Consider the following 19318-nt stretch of genomic DNA (forward strand, 5'->3'; position numbering starts at 1 on the left):
GGGGGGGTAAGAGGTGGGGAGGGGACATCACCAGGTCAGCTGACCTAAACTGACCAAAAGGATATTCAATACGATATGATGTCACATTCAGCAACAAAAGGCGGAAAAAGGGAAGGGGCAGGCAGGATCTCATTATGAAAACGTTTGTCCTGAACAACGGCTATGTGTATAGAGGCCCTGCTTCAGGTACATAGCCAAGCATCACTCGATGGGAAGTAGAGAATAAGTCTGCTTCCACATGGCATTTTCTTGCCCCCCCCCCCCACTTTCCTTTTCCCTTTATTTAAATGATTTTTACATTAATAACTTTACCTTAATAATTATTTTTCATTTAATTTAAGTTATCCTTATCTCAATCCATGACTTGTTTTGGTTTTTTTTCCTTCCTTCCCTCCTCTTCTGAGGAGAGGGAGTGAGAGCGGTTGTGGTGGAGTTCAGCTGCCTAGCAAAGTGAAACTACCACTCTAATCTCCTAAACTGAAGAAATAAAATGAATTTCTGGAATTACTGGATCCTGTTTGTGTTTGTAGGGAGAAAATTCGTGGGGTCAAAGCCCAACTAGAGTTGAAGCTGGCCATGTCTGTGAGAGACAATTAAAAATGTTTTTTTAGATATGTGAACAGAAAAAGGAGAACCAAAGAAAACATAGGTCCACTACTAGATGGGGAGGGTCTCCTGACAGACAATGACATAGGCAAAGCAGAGACGTTAAACATCGCCTTCACCTTTGTCTTCAACACTGATGATGGGCTTCGGGACCCAGGGTACACTGAGCTGGAGGACTATGACAGTGGGAATGACAAACTCCCTACCGACCCTGAACGTGTGCGGGATTTGCTGCTCCACCTGGATCCATACAAGTCCATGGGTCTGGATGGGATACATCCCAGGGTGCTTAAAGAGCTGGCTGATGTTATTGCGGGACCTCTCTCAATTATTTTTCAACAATCTTGGGAATCTGGAGAGGTCCCAGTGGACTGGAAGCTAGCAAATGTTGTCCCAATTTTCAAGAAGGGTAAGAAAGAAGACCCTAGCAATTACAGGCCTGTCAGTCTCACGTCAGTGCCTGGTAAAATTATGGAGAGGATGATTCTTGAAGTTATTGAAGCGCACCTGGGGGACAATGCAGTCATTGGTCCCAGCCAACATGGGTTCATGAGGGGTAGGTCCTGCCTAACAAATTAGATTTCCTTTTATGATAAGATCACCCATCTAGTAGATCAAGGGAAACCAGCTGATGTGATCTTTTTGGACTTCAGCAAGGCTTTTGACATAGTTTCCCATAGGATCCTACTGGACAAAATGTCCAGCATACAGCTAAACAAAACCATCATACGATGGGTGAGCAATTGGCTGACGGGCAGGGCTCAAAGGGTTGTGGTAAATGGGGCCGCATCAGGCTGGTGGACGGTCACTAGTGGGGTCCCCCAAGGCTCCATTTTAGGGCCAGTCCTCTTCAATGTTTTTATAAATGATTTGGATGTAGGACTAGAAGGTGTTTTGAGCAAAGTTGCTGATGATATTAAACTTGGAGGAGTTGTGGACTCTGATGAGGGTGGAAAGGCGTTGCAGAGAGATCTGGACAGATTGGAGAGCAGGGCAATCACCAACCCACATGAAGTTTAACAAAAGCAAGTGCGGGGTCCTGCACCTGGGACAGGGCAACCCTGTCTATACGTACAGGCTGGGCGACGAGACGCTGGAGAGTGCCCCAAAGAGAGGGATCTGGGGGTTGTGGTTGATAGCAAGTTGAATATGAGCCAGCAGTGTGCCCTGGCAGCCAGGAAGGCCAACCGTATCCTGGGATGCATCAAGTACGGCATTGCAAGTCAGTCGAGGGAAGTGATTGTCCTGTTCTACTCTGCGCTGGTGTGGCCTCACCTCGAGTACTGTGTGCAGTTCTGGGCACCACAGTACAAAAAGGACGTGAAACTGTTGGAGAGTGTCCAGAGGAGGGCAGCAAAGATGGTGAAGGGCCTAGAGGGGAAGACATATGAGGAGCGGCTGAGGTCACTGGGCCTGTTCAGCCTGGAGAAGAGGAGACTGAGGGGGGACCTCATCGCAGTCTACAACTTGCTCGCGAAGGGGAGTGGAGAGGCAGGTGACCTATTCACTGTAAATACCAGTGACAGGACCCGCGGGAACGGTGTTAAGCTGAGGCGGGGGAAGTTTAGGCTGGACATCAGGAAGAGGTTCTTCACCGAGAGGGTGGTTGCACACTGGAACAGGCTCCCCAGTGAAGTAGTCATGGCACCAAGCCTGTCTGAATTTAAAAAGAGATTGGACTGTGCACTTAGTCATGTGGTCTAAACTTTTGGGCAGACCTGTGCGGTGCCAGGAGTTGGACTTATGGGTCCCTTCCAACTTATAAGTTATAAGTTATAACTTATAACTTATAAGTTATCCTTATGGGTCCCTTCCAACTTGGGATATTCTATGATTCTATGATTCTACTATATGATGTTGTAATATATTGTGGGTTCATAAAGGGAAAGTCCTGCCTCAGTAATTTGATCTCCTATGATAAGGTCACCTGCTTAGTGGATGAAGGGAAGGCAGCAGATGTAATCTATCTTGATTTTTTAGTATCTTTTTAGATGAATTATCCACCTGTGAGATAAACAGGTTCATGCTATGCTGTGTGATGAACTGGCTGGATGGTAGAGCTCAAAGGGTTGTAGTAGGTGGGGCTGCATCTAACTGGCAGCTGGTCACTAGTGGTGTTCACCAGGGATCAATTCTAGGGACAGTTCTGTTCAATATTTTTTATCAATGATCTGGATGTAGGAGCTGAATGCATCCACAGCAAGTTTGCTGATGATACTAAACTGGGAGGTGCTGTTGACTCCCTTGAGGGATGGGAGACCTTGTAGAGGGATCTAGATAGATTGGAGCACTGGACAATCATCAGTGGCATGAGGTTCAATAAAGGTAAATCCAGGGTTCTGAACCTGGGATGGAGTAATGCTGGGCATGAGTGCAGCCTGGGAGGGAGCCAAGTGGCTAGAGAGCAGCTCAGCAGAAGGGGATCTGGGGGTGCTGGTTGACAGTAGGCTAAACATGAGTTGGCAGTGTGCCCTAGCAGCGAAGAGGGCAAACCACATTTTGGGATGCATTAAACATAACATAGCCAGCTGGTGAGAAGAGGTGATTCTCCTGCCATATTTAGCATTAGTGCAGCCTCACCTTGAATATTGTGTACAGTTCTGGTCTCTACAATATAAAAAGGATGTTACAGTCTTTGAAAGTGTCCGGTGGAGGGCAGCAAAGCCGGTAAAAGTGTTGGAAGGCGTGTCTTATGAGAGAGACTGAGGACACTTGGGTTGTCTAGTCGGGAGAAGAGAATGCTAAGAGGCAACATCATTGTTCTCTACAACTTCCTGGGGAGGGGAAATGGAGAGGGAGATGCTGGTCTCTTTTCCCTGGTAACTAATGATATGACGCATGGGAATGGCACGCAGCTGTGCCAGGGGAGGTTTGGACTGGACATTAGGAAAAGTTTCTTTACTGTGGGGGGTGGCTGAACAATGGAATAGGCTTCCCAGCGAGATGGATGATGCCCCATGCCTGTCGGTTTTTAAGAGGCATTTGGACAATGCCCTCAAGAATATGCTTTCACTTTTGGTTAGCCCTGTAGAGGTCAGAAAGTTGGATTTGGTGATCTTTGTTAGGTCCTTTCCAGCTGAACTATTCTATTCTATAAAACATGCAGGTTGAGAGAGAACTTTGCTTGGCCTTGAAGAATAATTGCAGGCTGTTGACATCCTGGGATAACTCAATGCTAATGTTACATTTTTGTCTTCAGGGAGTGTTTAATAGATCTTTTCAGGGTGTACCTAATTAGAATCAAATAATACTGTCCCCGTATTTTATTTTTACTTATCTGAAAAAGTCAGTTATGTGCAGGAATAAAGTACATAGGAAGGGAGAGAAAAGACTAAATAGAATTGGTTATGGTTCTTAATGAAATGTTTAACATCTTCAGACATACTGATGTTTCAGGAATATGTTCTTTCTGTTGCTTTTACGTGTTCCAGAGAATGTTCTTGGGCACAAGAGTTCTTAAACTGTGCTCTGACCTTTGTGTAGCTGAAGCTCCCTGGGGGGTGATGGCTAAACTTTACATTTTGGAGCCTTTGCTGTTAATCATTTCCATAATGATTCTAGCTAAGCTAGAAGAGGGCTTGACAACCAGCCTTCTAAGGTTGTCTCTTCAGAGCAAATACTTCTGGAAGTGGAAACGTATCCTGTCTTGTGCAGGATAAAATTCGAGGTAGAACTTTGCTTAATAGATATAGCCATAACATAAAGTTTGCATTGTGCCTGGTACAGGGTGGGGCTCTTTCTGACTTATTATAGCAATGACTTGCCAAGAATGTTTGTCATTGTATTGGGAAAGAGTGGAGGAACTTGTTCAAGCCACGCAGCTCCTGTGGTATGAGGTAAGACAGCAGTTGGATGTGAGCATGACATGACTGAGGTCAGGTGCGAGAACAATTTGTTTACTTGTCTCAGTTCACAAGTACTTTATCATTAAATTACACTTTTTGTTTTGAATTAAATAAGTGCATTCATGGAATTGTGGCAATAAGGTGGAAAAGCTAAAATGCAAAATAAACTGAGGCTCAGGGGAGCCCATTGAGCCTATTTGTAGCTCGATGGATCTGTGACACCTCAAGCTGTAAGAATTAAAGTTGTGCTTTTGCAGTGGAAAATTCCACTAACCTTGCATATTCAAAAGTGATTGTGCAGGCATAACAGTGGGGGGTATGTTAAGCAGATAAAGGGACAATGGAAGGTCCCACTGTCCCAAAACAAGGAGGATGGCTAAGAAAAACAAGACAGTTGTGGAATCAGCAAAAACAAAAAATCACAGGCCTCTTCAATCACGAGAGAAGAAGAGGAGGAAAAAAAAAAAAGGAAAAAGGGGGAAAAGGAGAAATTAAAGGTTGGTCAAATAAAACTGTACATATATGGTACAGTAACAAGTGCTGAGTAGGTTGTGAACCTGTAGTACTCAGCCAATGAGGAAACAGGAGGAATCAAGCATCGGGTAATAGGGGATATAAGGTTATGATACACTTCTGCTAGGTGTTCCTGCTTGCAGGATGCTTGCCATTGCAATCGCGAATAAAAATGTTACTTCACTCACTGAGATCCTCGTCTGAGCCTGTGTTATTGGCTGCAGCTTGTTTCTCACAAAGCCATCAAAGAAGAGATGCAACGTAGAGATGGCCTCATGATCAAGTGGTGGACCTGACCATGGACACGATTGCACAGGTTATCCATGATTGTGAAATATGTGCTGCAATCAAGCAAACCAAGCAGTTAAAGCCTCTCTGGTAAGGAGGAAGAGGTCTGAAATATCAATGGGGGGGGGAGGGGGGGGAGGCTGGCAGATTGATAACATCACACTCTTGCAAATCAGTCACAACAAGTGCCATGGGCTTACAATGGTGGAAGTAACCACTGGATGGCTGGAAACATATTCTGTGCCCCATGACGCTGCCCGGAACACTATCCAAGGCCTTCAAAAACAAGTCTTATGGTGATAAGGCACCCAAGAAAGAATTGAATCAGACAACAAACAAAACAACTTCATAGATGTGTGGGCCAAAGAGCATGGCATTGAATGGGTGTATCACATCTGCTTTTGTGCACCAGCCGCTGGGAAAATAGAATGATACAATGTACTGTTAAGGACTACACTGAGAGCCATGGGTGCTGGGATATTCAAACATTGGGCTATGCATTTAGATAGGGCCACCTGGTTAGTCGACACTAGGGGATCTACCACCTGAGCCCAATCAAAACTATTATGTGCTGTAGAAGGGGATAAAGTCCCTGCAGCGCACGTTAAAAAAACATGCTGGGGAAGACAGTCTGGGCTATTCCTGCCTTGGGCAAAGGCAAACACATGCGGGAGCTGGGAGGGGACAGACCCAGGACAGCTGACCCAAAGTGGCCAAAGGGGTATTCCATACCATCTGACGTCATGCTGAACAATATATAGGGGTGGCTGGCTGGGGTGGAGGGACCAGCTGCTCAGGGATAGGCTGGCCATCGGTCAGCGGGTGGTGAGCAATTGCACTGTGCATCACTTGTTTTGTACACATTATTATTAGTATTACTATTATCATCATCATTTTTTTTTCTTTTCTGTCCTAATAAACTGTCTTTATCTCAACCCACAGGCTTTCATTTCTTTCTAATTCTCTCCCCCATCCCAGAGAGGGAGAGGAGAGGGTGAGCGAATGGCTGTGTGGTGCTTAGCTGCTGACTGGGTTAAACCACAACAGCATGTCATCAGGAGTTATACCTGTTGAGTTTCATCAGGTGGTCTCAAACCTGCTCTTTGCTTACAGTGGGAGGGACTTTGCTCCCCCAGCCCTCACCTACAGGTTCAGGGAAATGAGAGACATGTGAAGCCTGACTGGCAGTGTGTGTTAGGTCTGTCAAGGATGGAGTCACCTTTCCCTGCAGCAGCCCACACAGTGCTGTGCTCTGCACTCGTAGCTGGAACAGCACTGTTATCATTCCAGTGTTGTGTCTATTGCTGCATAGCTGCTTCAAACCTTTTTTCAAACTTGGGGTATCTGACACATCACAGGCATTCCTCATTCCCCCATGGGCCAAGCCATTGTAAAGCGCACACATCGCACCTTGAAAACACTGCCAAATAAACAAAAAGGGGGAGACACCCAGGAAACACCACAGAACAGGTTGGGAAAGGCACTTCACGTAATGAATCACCTATCATTACCCTTTCCTCACGAAGAGGTACCGCCCATAATAAAACATTACAAAAATATGAATTCTGCACTGTCACAGGTGCCACAATCAGAGCAGGCCTTAGTAATGGTAAAAAATTTAAATACAGGTCTTTGGGAGGGACCCCAGCCTCTAATAACTTGGGGTCGAGGGTATGCTTGTGTCTCCACAGGTCACGGACCAAGATGGGTACCAGCAAGGGGGGTAAGGCCATGGTTGGCCTCCTCCTCACAATCGCCACTGTCATTGGTTATTGCCAGCCCTGGGTCTCCATCCAACCACGCCGCAACATCTGGGTCACCCTCGCCAACATGACAGGACAAGAAGCGATGTGCCTGTCCCTGGCTAGTGCTAGCGACCCGTTTACGACATGTCTGGTGGGGATCCCGGCAGATAACAAAGACTGGACTGTCTACTTATGGCAAGCGCCCCTAGAGCCACAGGAATTAGATATCCTGGGATGTGAAACAGCAACAGCATGTGTAAGGTTCAATTGCTCAGGCAAAAAATCCAATCATGAAACAAATGGTCAATGCCACTCTTGCTCCTTATTGCAATGCATCTCTTTGGTGTAATTATACAAAACTATAATAGCATCCTTCCTTGCGCCAGGAGCCACTCTGCTCGGCTGTGGGATCGACTGTGGAACGGACGCCCCTAGGTGCACCCCGAGCATTTTCCTCAGAGGGGTCTCCACTCTCAGCCGCTCACCACAGGAGTAGACAAGGACCTCCTGAAGCTGTGGACAAATTATTTTAAGTGATGTTTTCTTGTGGTATGAATGAGAAATGCAAGAGGCCTCTTTGCGTGATTGTGTGATTGTGCTGTGCGAGTGAGAAGCAGCATCGCTGCGAAGCAACATCCCTAGCGCTTAGTGGCTTGTTGACTGATGTAGATTCTAGTAGGCACGCTACTTTACAATCGTAATTCTGCATGTGATTTTCACCCTGTTGCTTATTGTACCGTGCTTATTGCAGTGTCTGCGGTGATTGATAGAAAAATCTATAGAAAGCGTTTGGTTGATTGAAAATAAAAAAGAGGGCATTGTGGGAAAGGAATTCACAGGGAGCTTTGTGCTGTTTCACACGTCCCTGAGTTAGAGATAATGAGGAAAACAGCGGTAGAACCAAAAACTTGAGCAAGGTCGAGATAAAGTAAATTGGCTACAGTGTTAAAGATGAGCTTTGGGCAGTGGCCAATTGCTGGCTGGCTCGAGGCACGTGTCTTAGGGTCTCTAACCAATTGTAAGACAGATTCGGGCGCATGGACAGCGTGTGGGGCTACAGGGAAAGTATATGTAGTAGTGAAAAAGGGCAATAAAAGTCCTCCTGTTCAAGAGCTATCAGGAGTCCATGTCTTGCATCCCTTTATGTAGGGAAGTGGATGGGGAAGGTGGTGTGGGTTGCTCCTGCCATGGGAAAAGGCAAACCCACTCGTGGGATTGTCTTTGCCCAAGGACCAGGGTATACCTGGTGGGTAATGCAGAAGGATGGGGATATCAGGTGTGTGCCTCAAGGAGATTTAACCTTGGGAGAAAATTAATCTGTAATCCAAGTTATGTGTTGTAGGAGGACACTGCAGAACCAACGACAGGTCAGCTTCGCAAGGAACCGGGCAAGTGCAACAGTGACGTGAGCTAAGCTGATGCTGGTGTCAAGAAAACCAACTTCGCCTGCCCTGAGTGACCACTTTGTCAGATGAAGCTGAAACCATCAACAGTTTTTATGAACATTTTGGGGAAAGACCTATGGAATGAAAAGAAGTACAGACTTATAAATACTTTAATGGACAGAGAACAATGGTGATGAGAATATCTATATATTAAACTATGTGGGACCTGAGTGTGACACAAATTTATGGAATAAGGGGTGGAGGTTGTGTTGGGTCTGTCTAGGATGGAGTCACCTTTCCCTGCAGCAGCCCACACAGTGCTGTGCTCTGCACTCGTAGCTGGAACAGCACTGGTGTCACTCCAGTGTTGTGTCTATTGCTGCATAGTGCTGGCACCGCATCAGGACTCCCTCCAAGCCCCCAAGAGCCAGCAGGCTGGGGGTGAGCAAGTGATGGGGAGGGGACATTGCCAGGGCAGCTGACCTAAACCAACCAAAGGGATATTCCATAACACCTGATGTCACACCCAGCAATAAAAAGGGGGGGCTCTCGTGGGGGAGGGGGCTGTCCTGAACAACCGCTACGCGTTTTGAGGCCCTGCTTCCCAGTACGTGGCCGAACATTGCTCGTTGATGGGAAGTAGGGAATAATTTTTTTTTCTTTCTCTCTGTGCTTCCGCGCGGCCTTATTGTTTCTTTTGTTTCTTTTTCTCCCCATTCCCTTTCCCTTTAATTAAATCATTCTCATCTCAAACCTCGAGGTCTTTGTGTTGTATTTTCTTCCCCTTCCTCTTTGAGGAGGGGGGGGGAGTGAGAGAGCGGTTGCGGTGGAGCTCGGCTGCCCACCCGAGTAAAACCACCACACAGTGAAGAGTGAGACAAAGAAGTTGTTGAGTACCTCACCTTCTCCATGTCTGTCATTACCAGTTCTCCCTTCTCGTTTATCAGAGGGGGTACATTCTCCTTGGCCTTCTTTTTCTAAGCAATACACCTATAGAATCTCTTCCTGTTATTCTTTGCGATCCTTGCCAAGCTCAGTTCTATCTGTGCCTTGGTTTTCCTGATCCCATCCCTGCACATCCGGACCGCATTCCTGTACTCTTCCCAGGTGCCATGTCCCTGCTTCCACTGCCTGTGCATTTCCTTCGTGCACCTTGGTCTGACCAGCAGGTCCTTGCACAGCCATGCCAGTTTTCTGCCCTCCCTGCCCGCTTTCTTACGCAGGGGGATGGAGAGTTCTTGAGCTCTAAGGAAAACATCCTTGAAGAGTTGCCAGCTCTGATCAGCTCCTTTGTCCCTAAGGACAGTGTTTCAGGGGATCTCATCCACTTGGTCTTTAAATAGCTTGAACTAGAACAGAATAGCTTGAATAGAACTTGACTCTGCTCTTCGCCAGGCCCATATTCCTCAAGATCACAAATTCAACCAGGGCAAGGTAACTGCAGTCCAGACAGCCTCCAATCTTAACCTCTTTAATGAGCTCATTTAATGAGCATTGGTAAGCACCAGGTCCAGTAATGCTTCTCCTCTGGTTGGTTTGTGTAATACCTGAACCAGGAAGTTATCCTCAGCGCACTCTAGGAATCTCCTGGATTGCTTACAGCCTGCTGTGTAGATTTTCTAGCAGACATCCGGGTAAAGTCTCCCATCAGGATGGGAGTGTGCAACCATGATGCTTCTTGTAGTTGAAGCAAGGCCTTATCAACAGGCTTCTTGTGATCTATTGCAGGTGGCCTGTAGTAGACCCCAGCCACAGGGTGTCCTTTATTGGTGTGGTCCTTAACTTTTACCCACAAGCTCTCAGCTTGTCCGTGGCTGTTTCTCAAAGGCATCTCTTCACAATCAATCCATTCCCTAACATAGAGGGCAGCACCCCTGCCTGTCCTTCCCAGTTATGTGATCTGTCCCACCACATTTCTGTGATAGCAATCAGGTCATATTTTTCTAATTGCATCATCGTTTCCAACTCCTCCTGCTTGTTTCCCATGCTGCATGCACTGGTGTAGAGGCACTTCAGCTGGGCTACCAGTCACATTGCCTTTTCAGAGGAACCCTTCCTAATTGCTTTGGGACAGTTCACAAGTATTTCCCTGTAGTTTCCTAAAGTGACAGTGTTCCCAGGTTCGTTTCTATCATTCAGAGGTACATCCCCTACCCCCACCTCATCTAGTTTGAAGCCTTGCTAATAAGGCCAGCCAGCTTACCACCCAGAACACTCTTGCCCCACCTAGTCAGGTGCACCCCATCTGGTGTCAGCATGCCTGGTCTCTCAAAAGTATGTCTGAGATTGTAGAACCCAAAACCTTGAGCATGGCATTAGTCACTCAGCTTAATCATTCACTCGGTCTGTTCATCTCCTTGTGTCCCAGACACCAACTGGGATGATGGAGGAGAACACTACTTGCACTCCCGATTCCTTCAACATCTCTCCGAGGGACATGAAGTCCCTTTTGATATTTCAGAGTCTCTTTGTTGCAGCCTCATTTGATCCTCCATGAAAGAATCGGAATGGGTGGTAGTTTTCAGGCTCTACCAGGCTTGGTAGCCTCTTCATAATATCAGGAATGCGGGCCCAAGGCAGCCAGTAAACCTCTCTGGAGAGATTATTTGGATGGCAAATGGGTGCCTCAATGCCTCTCAGATAGGAGTTTCCAATTACTAACACCCTTCGTGCCTTTTTTGTGGCACTGGTTCTGATACAGGTGGTTGACGGAGACAACTTTATATGGTTGCCCTTTTCGAGGTCTTTGCCATTACTCACACAGTCTTTTCTTTCCAGACATATAGCATCATAGCTGTTGCGTAGGGATACTTCAGTGGCAAGGGGGAGACTCCTCCCCCTGCTCCTAGCAGAGATGAGGATCCAATCTCCCTTGTCTTGAGTTGTTGAAGTTTGTTGGTTTAGGCCTGGAAGCTTGTTTGCCTTCCCCTTGCCAGGACTTAAAGCAGGGCTGTTGCTCGGCCTGTGTCAGCACATAATACCATTTATCAATCTCCCACTCAGATTCCTGGATGCTATGTTGCCTGGTGAGCTCCTCTTGTAACAGAGCCACCCGTTTAAAAAGTTCATCCATCTGGGCACACCTGCACCCATGACACCCACCTCTGCCTTCAGGACCTAGGGGGACTTCCAGATTCTGGAGTGGCCTGAAATTGAGGGTCTGGGCAGCTCTTTGGGTCCTCGAGAGGTCTGTTTGGGTGTAGGCACCTGCCTGGGAAGATTGCGGCCCCTCCATCTGGGTTTTCATCCTCAGCCCGGCAGGCGTGGCGGGTAGACACCATTTTTGTTTCACAGATTCACAGATTCACAGATTTTTCTAGGTTGGAAGAGACCTCAAGATCATCGAGTCCAACCTCCGACCTAACACTAAGTACTCCACTAAACCATATCCCCAAGCTCTACATCTAAACGTCTTTTAAAGACCTCCAGGGATGGTGACTCCACCACCTCCCTGGGCAGCCCGTTCCAATGCTTAATAACCCTTTCGGTAAAGAAGTACTTCCTAACATCCAACCTAAAACTCCCCTGTCGCAACTTTAGCCCATTCCCCCTCGTCCTGTCACCAGGCACGTGGGAGAATAGACCAACCCCCACCTCTCTACAGCCTCCTTTCAGGTAACTGTAGAGAGCGATGAGGTCGCCCCTGAGCCTCCTCTTCTCCAGGCTGAACAAGCCCAGCTCCCTCAGCCGCTCCTCGTAAGACTTGTTTTCCAGACCCCTCACCAGCTTGGTCGCCCTTCTCTGGACTCGCTCGAGCACGTCCATGTCCTTCCTGTAGCGAGGGGCCCAAAACTGAACACAGTACTCGAGGTGCGGCCTCACCAGAGCCGAGTACAGGGGCACAATCACTTCCCTCGACCTGCTGGCCACACTGCTTCTTATACAGGCCAGGATGCCGTTGGCCTTCTTGGCCACCTGGGCACACTGCTGGCTCATATTCAGCCGACTATCCACCAATACTCCCAGGTCCTTCTCGGCCAGGCAGCTTTCCAGCCACTCATCTCCCAGCCTGTAGCTCTGCTTGGGGTTGTTGCAGCCCAGGTGCAGGACCCGGCACTTGGCCTTGTTGAACTTCATGCAGTTGACCTCAGCCCATCGCTCCAGCCTATGCAGATCCTCCTGCAGAGCCTTCCTGCCCTCGAGCAGATCGACACACGCACTTAGCTTGGTGTCATCTGCAAACTTACTGAGGGTGCACTGGACGCCCTCATCCAGATCATCAATAAAGATATTAAAGAGGACCGGCCCCAGTACCGAGCCCTGGGGGACTCCACTAGTGACCGGCCTCCAGCCAGATTTGACTCCATTCACCACAACTCTCTGGGCCCGGCCATCCAGCCAGTTTCTAACCCAGCGAAGCGTACGCCAGTCCAAGCCCCGAGCAGCCAGTTTCTTGAGGAGAATGTTGTGGGGAACGGTGTCAAAAGCCTTACTGAGGTCAAGGTAGACCACGTCCACAGCCTTTCCCTCATCCACCAAGCGCGTCACTTGGTCATAGAAGGAGATCAGGTTCGTCAAGCAGGACCTGCCTTTCATAAACCCATGCTGACTGGGCCTGATCGCCTGCTTGCCCTGCAAGTGCCGCGTGATGACCCTCAAGATAATCTGCTCCATGAGCTTCCCCGGCACTGAGGTCAAACTGACAGGCCTATAGTTCCCCGGGTCTGCCCTGCGGCCCTTCTTATAGATAGGCGTCACATTGGCTAGCCGCCAGTCAACCGGGACCTCCCCCGATAGCCAGGACTGCCGATAAATGATGGAAAGCGGCTCGGCCAGCTCCTCCGCCAGTTCTCTCAGTACCCTCGGGTGGATCCCATCCGGCCCCATCGACTTGCGCACATCCAAGCTCCGTAGCAGGTCGCCAACCATTTCCTCATGGATAGCGAAGGCCACATCCAGCTCCCCATCCCCTTCCACCAGCTCAGGGCACTGGGTGTCCGGAGAACAACCGGTATTGCCGCTAAAGACTGAGGCAAAGGCGGCATTAAGCACCTCAGCCTTTTCCTCATCCTTAGTAACTAGGTTTCCCCTCGCATCCAGTAAAGGATGGAGATTCTCCCTAGTCCTCCGTTTCGCGTTGATGTATTTGTAAAAGGATTTTTTGTTGTCTTTAACGGCAGTAGCCAGGTTGAGCTCCAGATGAGCTTTGGCCTTTCTAATTTTCTCCCTGCACAGCCTCGCTACATCCTTGTAGTCCTCCTCAGTGGCCCGCCCTTTTTTCCAAAGATTATAAACCCTCTTTTTTCTGCTAAGCTCCAGCCGCAACTCTCTGTTGAGCCAGGCCGGTCTTCTTCCACGCCGGCTCGTCTTTGGGCACGTGGGGACGGACCGCTCCTGTGCCATCACGATTTCCTTCTTGAGGAGCGCCCAGCCTTCCTGGACTCCTCTGCCCTTCAGAACCGCCTCCCAAGGGACTCGGCCAACCAGCGTCCTGAGCAGCTCAAAGTCAGCCCTCCGGAAGTCCAAGACAGCAGTTTTACTGGTCCCCTTCCTGGCCTCGCCAAGAATAGAGAACTCTACCATTTCGTGGTCACTCTGCCCCAGACAGCTTCCGACCACCACATCTCCCACCAGTCCTTCTCTGTTTGTGAAGAGAAGGTCTAGCGGGGCACCACCCCTGGTAGGTTCACTGACCAGCTGCGTCAGGAAGCTATCTCCCACGCTCTCCAGAAACCTCCTAGACTGCTTTCTCTGTGCCGTGTTGTGTTTCCAGGATATGTCCGGGAAGTTGAAGTCCCCCACGAGGACAAGCGCCGACGATTTTGCAACTTCTGTCAGTTGCCTATAAAAACTCCTCATCCGTCTCCTCATCCTGGTTCGGCGGTCTATAACAGACCCCCACCAGGATGCTAGCCTTGCCGGCCTTCCCGCGGATCCTAACCCACAGGGATTCAACCTTATCATTCCCAGCCTGGAGTTCTACAACATCGAAAGATTCTCTAATGTAGAGAGCCACGCCACCTCCCCTTCTGTGCTGCCTGTCCCTCCTGAAGAGCCGATAGCCAGGCATTGCAGCACTCCAGTCGTGGGAGCGGTCCCACCACGTCTCCGTGATGGCAACCAAGTCGTAGCCTGCCTGCTGCACAATGGCTTCCAGCTCCTCCTGTTTGTTACCCATGCTGCGTGCATTAGTGTAGATGCACTTCAGCTGGGCCATCGCCTTCTTCCCCGGCCTAGCCATTGTTTCCCCCGGCACAGCTCCGACAAGCCTTGTTTGAGCCCCGTCCCCCTTCTTACCTAGTTTAAAGCTCTCTCTATGAGCCCCGCCAGCTCCTGGCCTAGGATCCGTTTTCCCCTTGGAGATAGAGACCCGTCTGGGGCCATCAGGCCGGGTGCCGAGTAAAGCTCCCCATGGTGAAAAAACCCAAAATTTCTATGCTGGCACCAGCCTCTGAGCCACCTATTAACCACATGAGCTTTCCATGTCCTCTCCGTGCCTCTCCCTTCCCCCGTAGGGATGGACGAGAACACCACCTGCACTCCCGCTCCCTCCACCAATCGTCCCAGCCCCCTATAGTCCTGTTTGATGGCCCTGAGGCTTCTCTTTTCAACATCATCGCTGCCAGCCTGGACTATCAAAAGCGGGTAATAGTCAGAGGGGCGAACCAGGTTTGGAAGCTTCCTGGTAACGTCTCTGACCCTGGCCCCAGGGAGGCAGCAGACTTCCCTATGTGTGGGGTCAGGCCGACAAATAGGGCCCTCCGTTCCCCTGAGGAGGGAGTCGCCCACAACAATCACCCTTCTTTCTTTCTTGGTGGAGGCAGTCCTGAGGCGTGGAGTCAACTTCCTCACCTCAGGCATCCTCCCGGGTAGGCTTCCTACCTCATCCTCACCCACCGGTCCCTCCAGCTCCAGGGCCTCAAACCTATTGTTCAAGGGCACCTGGGAAGGCGGCGCCGGAAGGGGAGGGCATCTCCTGCGAGGTCGAGCAGGGACCTGCCTCCATTCCTCCTCAACTCGCAGGTCCCCTCCCTCTGCCCGATGGCAACAGGGCAGGGGGTCCACCCCCCTTTGGGGCGTCTCACCCTGGTCCCTCTCCCTCCGGTCCTGCAGGGAGTCGCTCCACCAGTCTATCTCCCGCTCGCACTCCCTGATATCCCTCAGCCTCTGCACCTCCTCCTTGAGCTCTGCCACCATGCGGACCAGGTCGTCCACCTGCTCGCACCTCACGCAAGCAGTCTCTCTGCCCCCCGCCGATGGCAGCAAGAGGCTCAGACACTCCCCGCATCCGGAGACCTGAACTGCCGCATGTTTGGGCGGGCAGTCGGTCTGGGTGTGCACTGACTTCCTAGAGAAAGCACCGTGCCTGGTGGAGACCATCGCAGCCCAGCTGACGGGAGAGTGTCGTTAGAGGAGTTGTCCCTATGGGCGGGTGTGAGCGCTCCTCCCTGCCTGCCCGCCCTGCCTGCGCCAACTGCCTCGCTAACTGCCGCGTCACTCCCACCGCGTCACTCCCTGTTTGCCGGCCCTGTTCGCCGCGCTCCCTAAGGGCTGCCTTTGAACGGCCGGGGGGAGGAGCTGACGCTGACGCTGCTGGCCCCGCCTACGCCTCGTCAGCCTCCCTCACGAGGGCTGCCGGTGCCTGGCGGCTCCCTCACGTAGGCTCGATGCCCGAAAAATAGCCCTGCCTGTCCCGATCCCGCGCTCCGCTGCAGCACGCGTCTGCCCCGGAGCCGGTCGCCTCGGCAAGTGGCTCTGAAAAGGCGGTGGTGCCCGATTTAAAAGGCCCGCCGCTGACGCTGTCGCTGACGCTGACGCTGCTGGCCCCGCCTACGCCTCGTCAGCCTCCCTCACGAGGGCTGCCGGTGCCTGGCGGCTCCCTCACGTAGGCTCGATGCCCGAAAAATAGCCCTGCCTGTCCCGATCCCGCGCTCCGCTGCAGCACGCGTCTGCCCCGGAGCCGGTCGCCTCGGCAAGTGGCTCTGAAAAGGCGGTGGTGCCCGATTTAAAAGGCCCGCCGCTGACGCTGTCGCTGACGCTGACGCTGCTGGCCCCGCCTACGCCTCGTCAGCCTCCCTCACGAGGGCTGCCGGTGCCTGGCGGCTCCCTCACGTAGGCTCGATGCCCGAAAAATAGCCCTGCCTGTCCCGATCCCGCGCTCCGCTGCAGCACGCGTCTGCCCCGGAGCCGGTCGCCTCGGCAAGTGGCTCAGTAGAAGGCTCCCTTCTCTGTTGCTCCCAGAATAGAAAGTGACCCACCTTCCGCCCTCCCTGTGCACTCTCCCGTGTAAACTGCTGTGCCGCTCCCTGGCTGATGCGCCACACACTGTTTGCCCGCCCTGGTCACTCACGCTCCCTAGGGGCAGCTTTTGTACATGGGAGTGGCTGCTGCTGCCGGCCCCACCCAAGCCTCATCAACCGCTCTTGCAAGGTGTCCTGGTTTCAGTTAGGACAGAGTTAATTTTCCTTCTAGTAGCTGGTAGGGTGCTATGTTTTGGATTAGGATGAGAAGAGCATATCTTAGAATATCTTGGCATATCTTAGAAGAGGATATTTCAAGGACCCAAAAGGGTTCCTCTGGGCTTTTGGCATAGCTGCCTTAGAGACAGAGGACATTAAGCAGTTGTCTACCTTGCCCGGTCTCTCGGAGGACCCTTCTGTTGTGGGGTTGCTGAGGGTTGAAGAACAGCAAGTGCCGATCGCTACCACAACTGTGCACCGGCGGCAATATCGCACCAACCGAGACTCCCTGATTCCCATCCATAAGCTAATTCGTCAACTGGAGAGCCAAGGAGTGATCAGCAAGACTCATTCACCTTTTAATAGTCCCATATGGCCAGTGCGAAAGTCTAATGGTGAGTGGAGACTAACAGTGGACTATCGTGGCCTGAACGAAGTCACGCCACCACTGAGTGCTGCAGTGCCGGACATGCTAGAACTCCAGTATGAACTGGAATCAAAGGCAGCCAAGTGGTATGCCACAATTGATATCGCTAATGCATTTTTCTCCATCCCTCTAGCAGCACAGTACAGGCCACAGTTTGCTTTCACTTGGAGGGGAGTCCAATATACTTGGAATCGGCTGCCCCAGGGGTGGAAACACAGCCCTACCATTTGCCATGGACTGATCCAGTCTGCGCTGGAGCAGGGGGAAGCTCCTGAACACCTGCAGTACATCGATGACATCATTGTGTGGGGTGACACTGCAGAAGAAGTTTTCGAGAAAGGGAAGAAAATAGTCCAAATCCTTCTGAAGGCCGGTTTTGCCATAAAACAGAATAAAGTTAAAGGACCTGCACGAGAGATCCAGTTTTTAGGAATAAAATGGCAAGATGGACGTCGCCAAATCCCAATGGATGTGATCAACAAAATAACAGCTATGTCTCCACCAACTAGCAAAAAAGAAACTCAAACTTTCCTAGGTGTCGTGGGGTTTTGGAGAATGCATATTCCAAATTACAGTCTGATTGTAAATCCGCTCTACCAGGTAACCCGTAAGAAGAATGCTTTTGAATGGGGCCCTGAGCAACGACAAGCCTTTGAACAAATTAAACAGGAAATAGTTCATGCAGTAGCCCTCGGGCCAGTCCGAACAGGACCAGATGTAAAGAATGTGCTCTACACCGCAGCCGGGGAGAATGGTCCCACCTGGAGCCTCTGGAAGAAGGAACCTGGGGAAACTCGAGGTCGACCCCTGGGGTTTTGGAGTCGGGGATACAGAGGATCTGAGGCCCGCTATACTCCAACTGAAAAGGAGATATTGGCAGCATATGAAGGAGTTTGATCTGCTTCGGAAGTGGTCGGCACTGAAGCGCAGCTCCTCCTGGCACCCCGACTGCCGGTACTAGGCTGGATGTTCAAAGGAAGGGTCCCGTCCACACATCATGCAACTGATGCTACATGGAGCAAGTGGGTTGCACTGATTACTCAGCGGGCTCGAATAGGAAACCCCAGTCACCCAGGAATCTTGGAAGTGATTATGGACTGGCCAGAAGGCAAATACTTTGGGATATCATCAGAGGAGGAGGTGGTCCGTGCTGAAGAAGCCCCACTGTACAACAAGCTACCAGAAAATGAGAAGAAATATGCCCTGTTCACTGATGGGTCCTGTCGTATTGTGGGAAAGCATCGGAGATGGAAAGCTGCTGTATGGAGTCCTACACGACGAGTTGCAGAAGCTGCTGAGGGAGAAGGTGAATCGAGTCAGTTTGCAGAAGTGAAAGCCATTCAGCTGGCTTTAGATATTGCTGAACGAGAAAAGTGAATGAGAGATTCACTGTTGTGATGAAGATCGAGGGGTGGACCTGACCATGGACACTATAGCACAGGTTATTCATGATTGTGAAACGTGCTGCAATCAAGCAAGCCAAACGGTCAAAGCCTCTTTGGTATGGAGGACGATGGCTGAAATATAAATATGGGGAGGCCTGGCAGATTGATTACATCACACTCCCTCAAACCCGCAACGGCAAGCGCCACGTACTTACAATGGTGGAAGCAACCACCGGATGGCTGGAAACATATCCTGTGCCCCATGCCACCGACCGGAACACTATCCTGGGCCTTGAAAAGCAAGTCCTGTGATGACATGGCACCCCAGAAAGAATTGAGTCAGACAATGGGACTCATTTCCGAAACAACCTTATAGACACTTGGGCCAAAGAACATGGTACTGAGTGGGTGTATCACATCCCCTATCATGCACCAGCCTCCGGGAAAGTTGAATGATACAAAGGACTGTTAAAGACTACACTGAAAGCAATGGGTGCTGGGACATTCAAAAACTGGGATGCACATTTGGCAAAGGCCACCTGGTTAGTCAATACCAGGGGATCTGCCAACCGAGCTGGACCTGCCCAATCAAACCTGTTACGCACTGTAGAAGGGGATAAAGTTCCTGTAGTGCACGTAAGAAACATGCTGGGTAAAACAGTCTGGGCTACTCCTGCCTCAGGAAAAGGCAAACCCATTCGTGGAATTGCTTTTGCTCAGGGACC

General features: G+C 50.4%; 1 protein-coding gene across 1 annotated transcript; it reads left to right on the forward strand.

The window, feature by feature from the left end:
- Positions 1-5231: 5231 nt before the first annotated feature.
- Positions 5232-9141, forward strand: LOC310888690 (uncharacterized protein). Its single transcript, XM_083815644.1, has 3 exons — positions 5232-5342; positions 6944-7253; positions 8340-9141. Exons 1-3 carry the CDS (start codon positions 5263-5265, stop codon positions 8409-8411), a joined length of 462 nt encoding a protein of 153 aa, XP_083671770.1. The 5' UTR covers positions 5232-5262; the 3' UTR covers positions 8412-9141.
- Positions 9142-19318: the final 10177 nt, after the last annotated feature.

This window comes from Anser anser, assembly GCF_964211835.1.
Source record: "Anser anser genome assembly, chromosome: W".
Lineage (NCBI taxonomy): Eukaryota > Metazoa > Chordata > Aves > Anseriformes > Anatidae > Anser > Anser anser.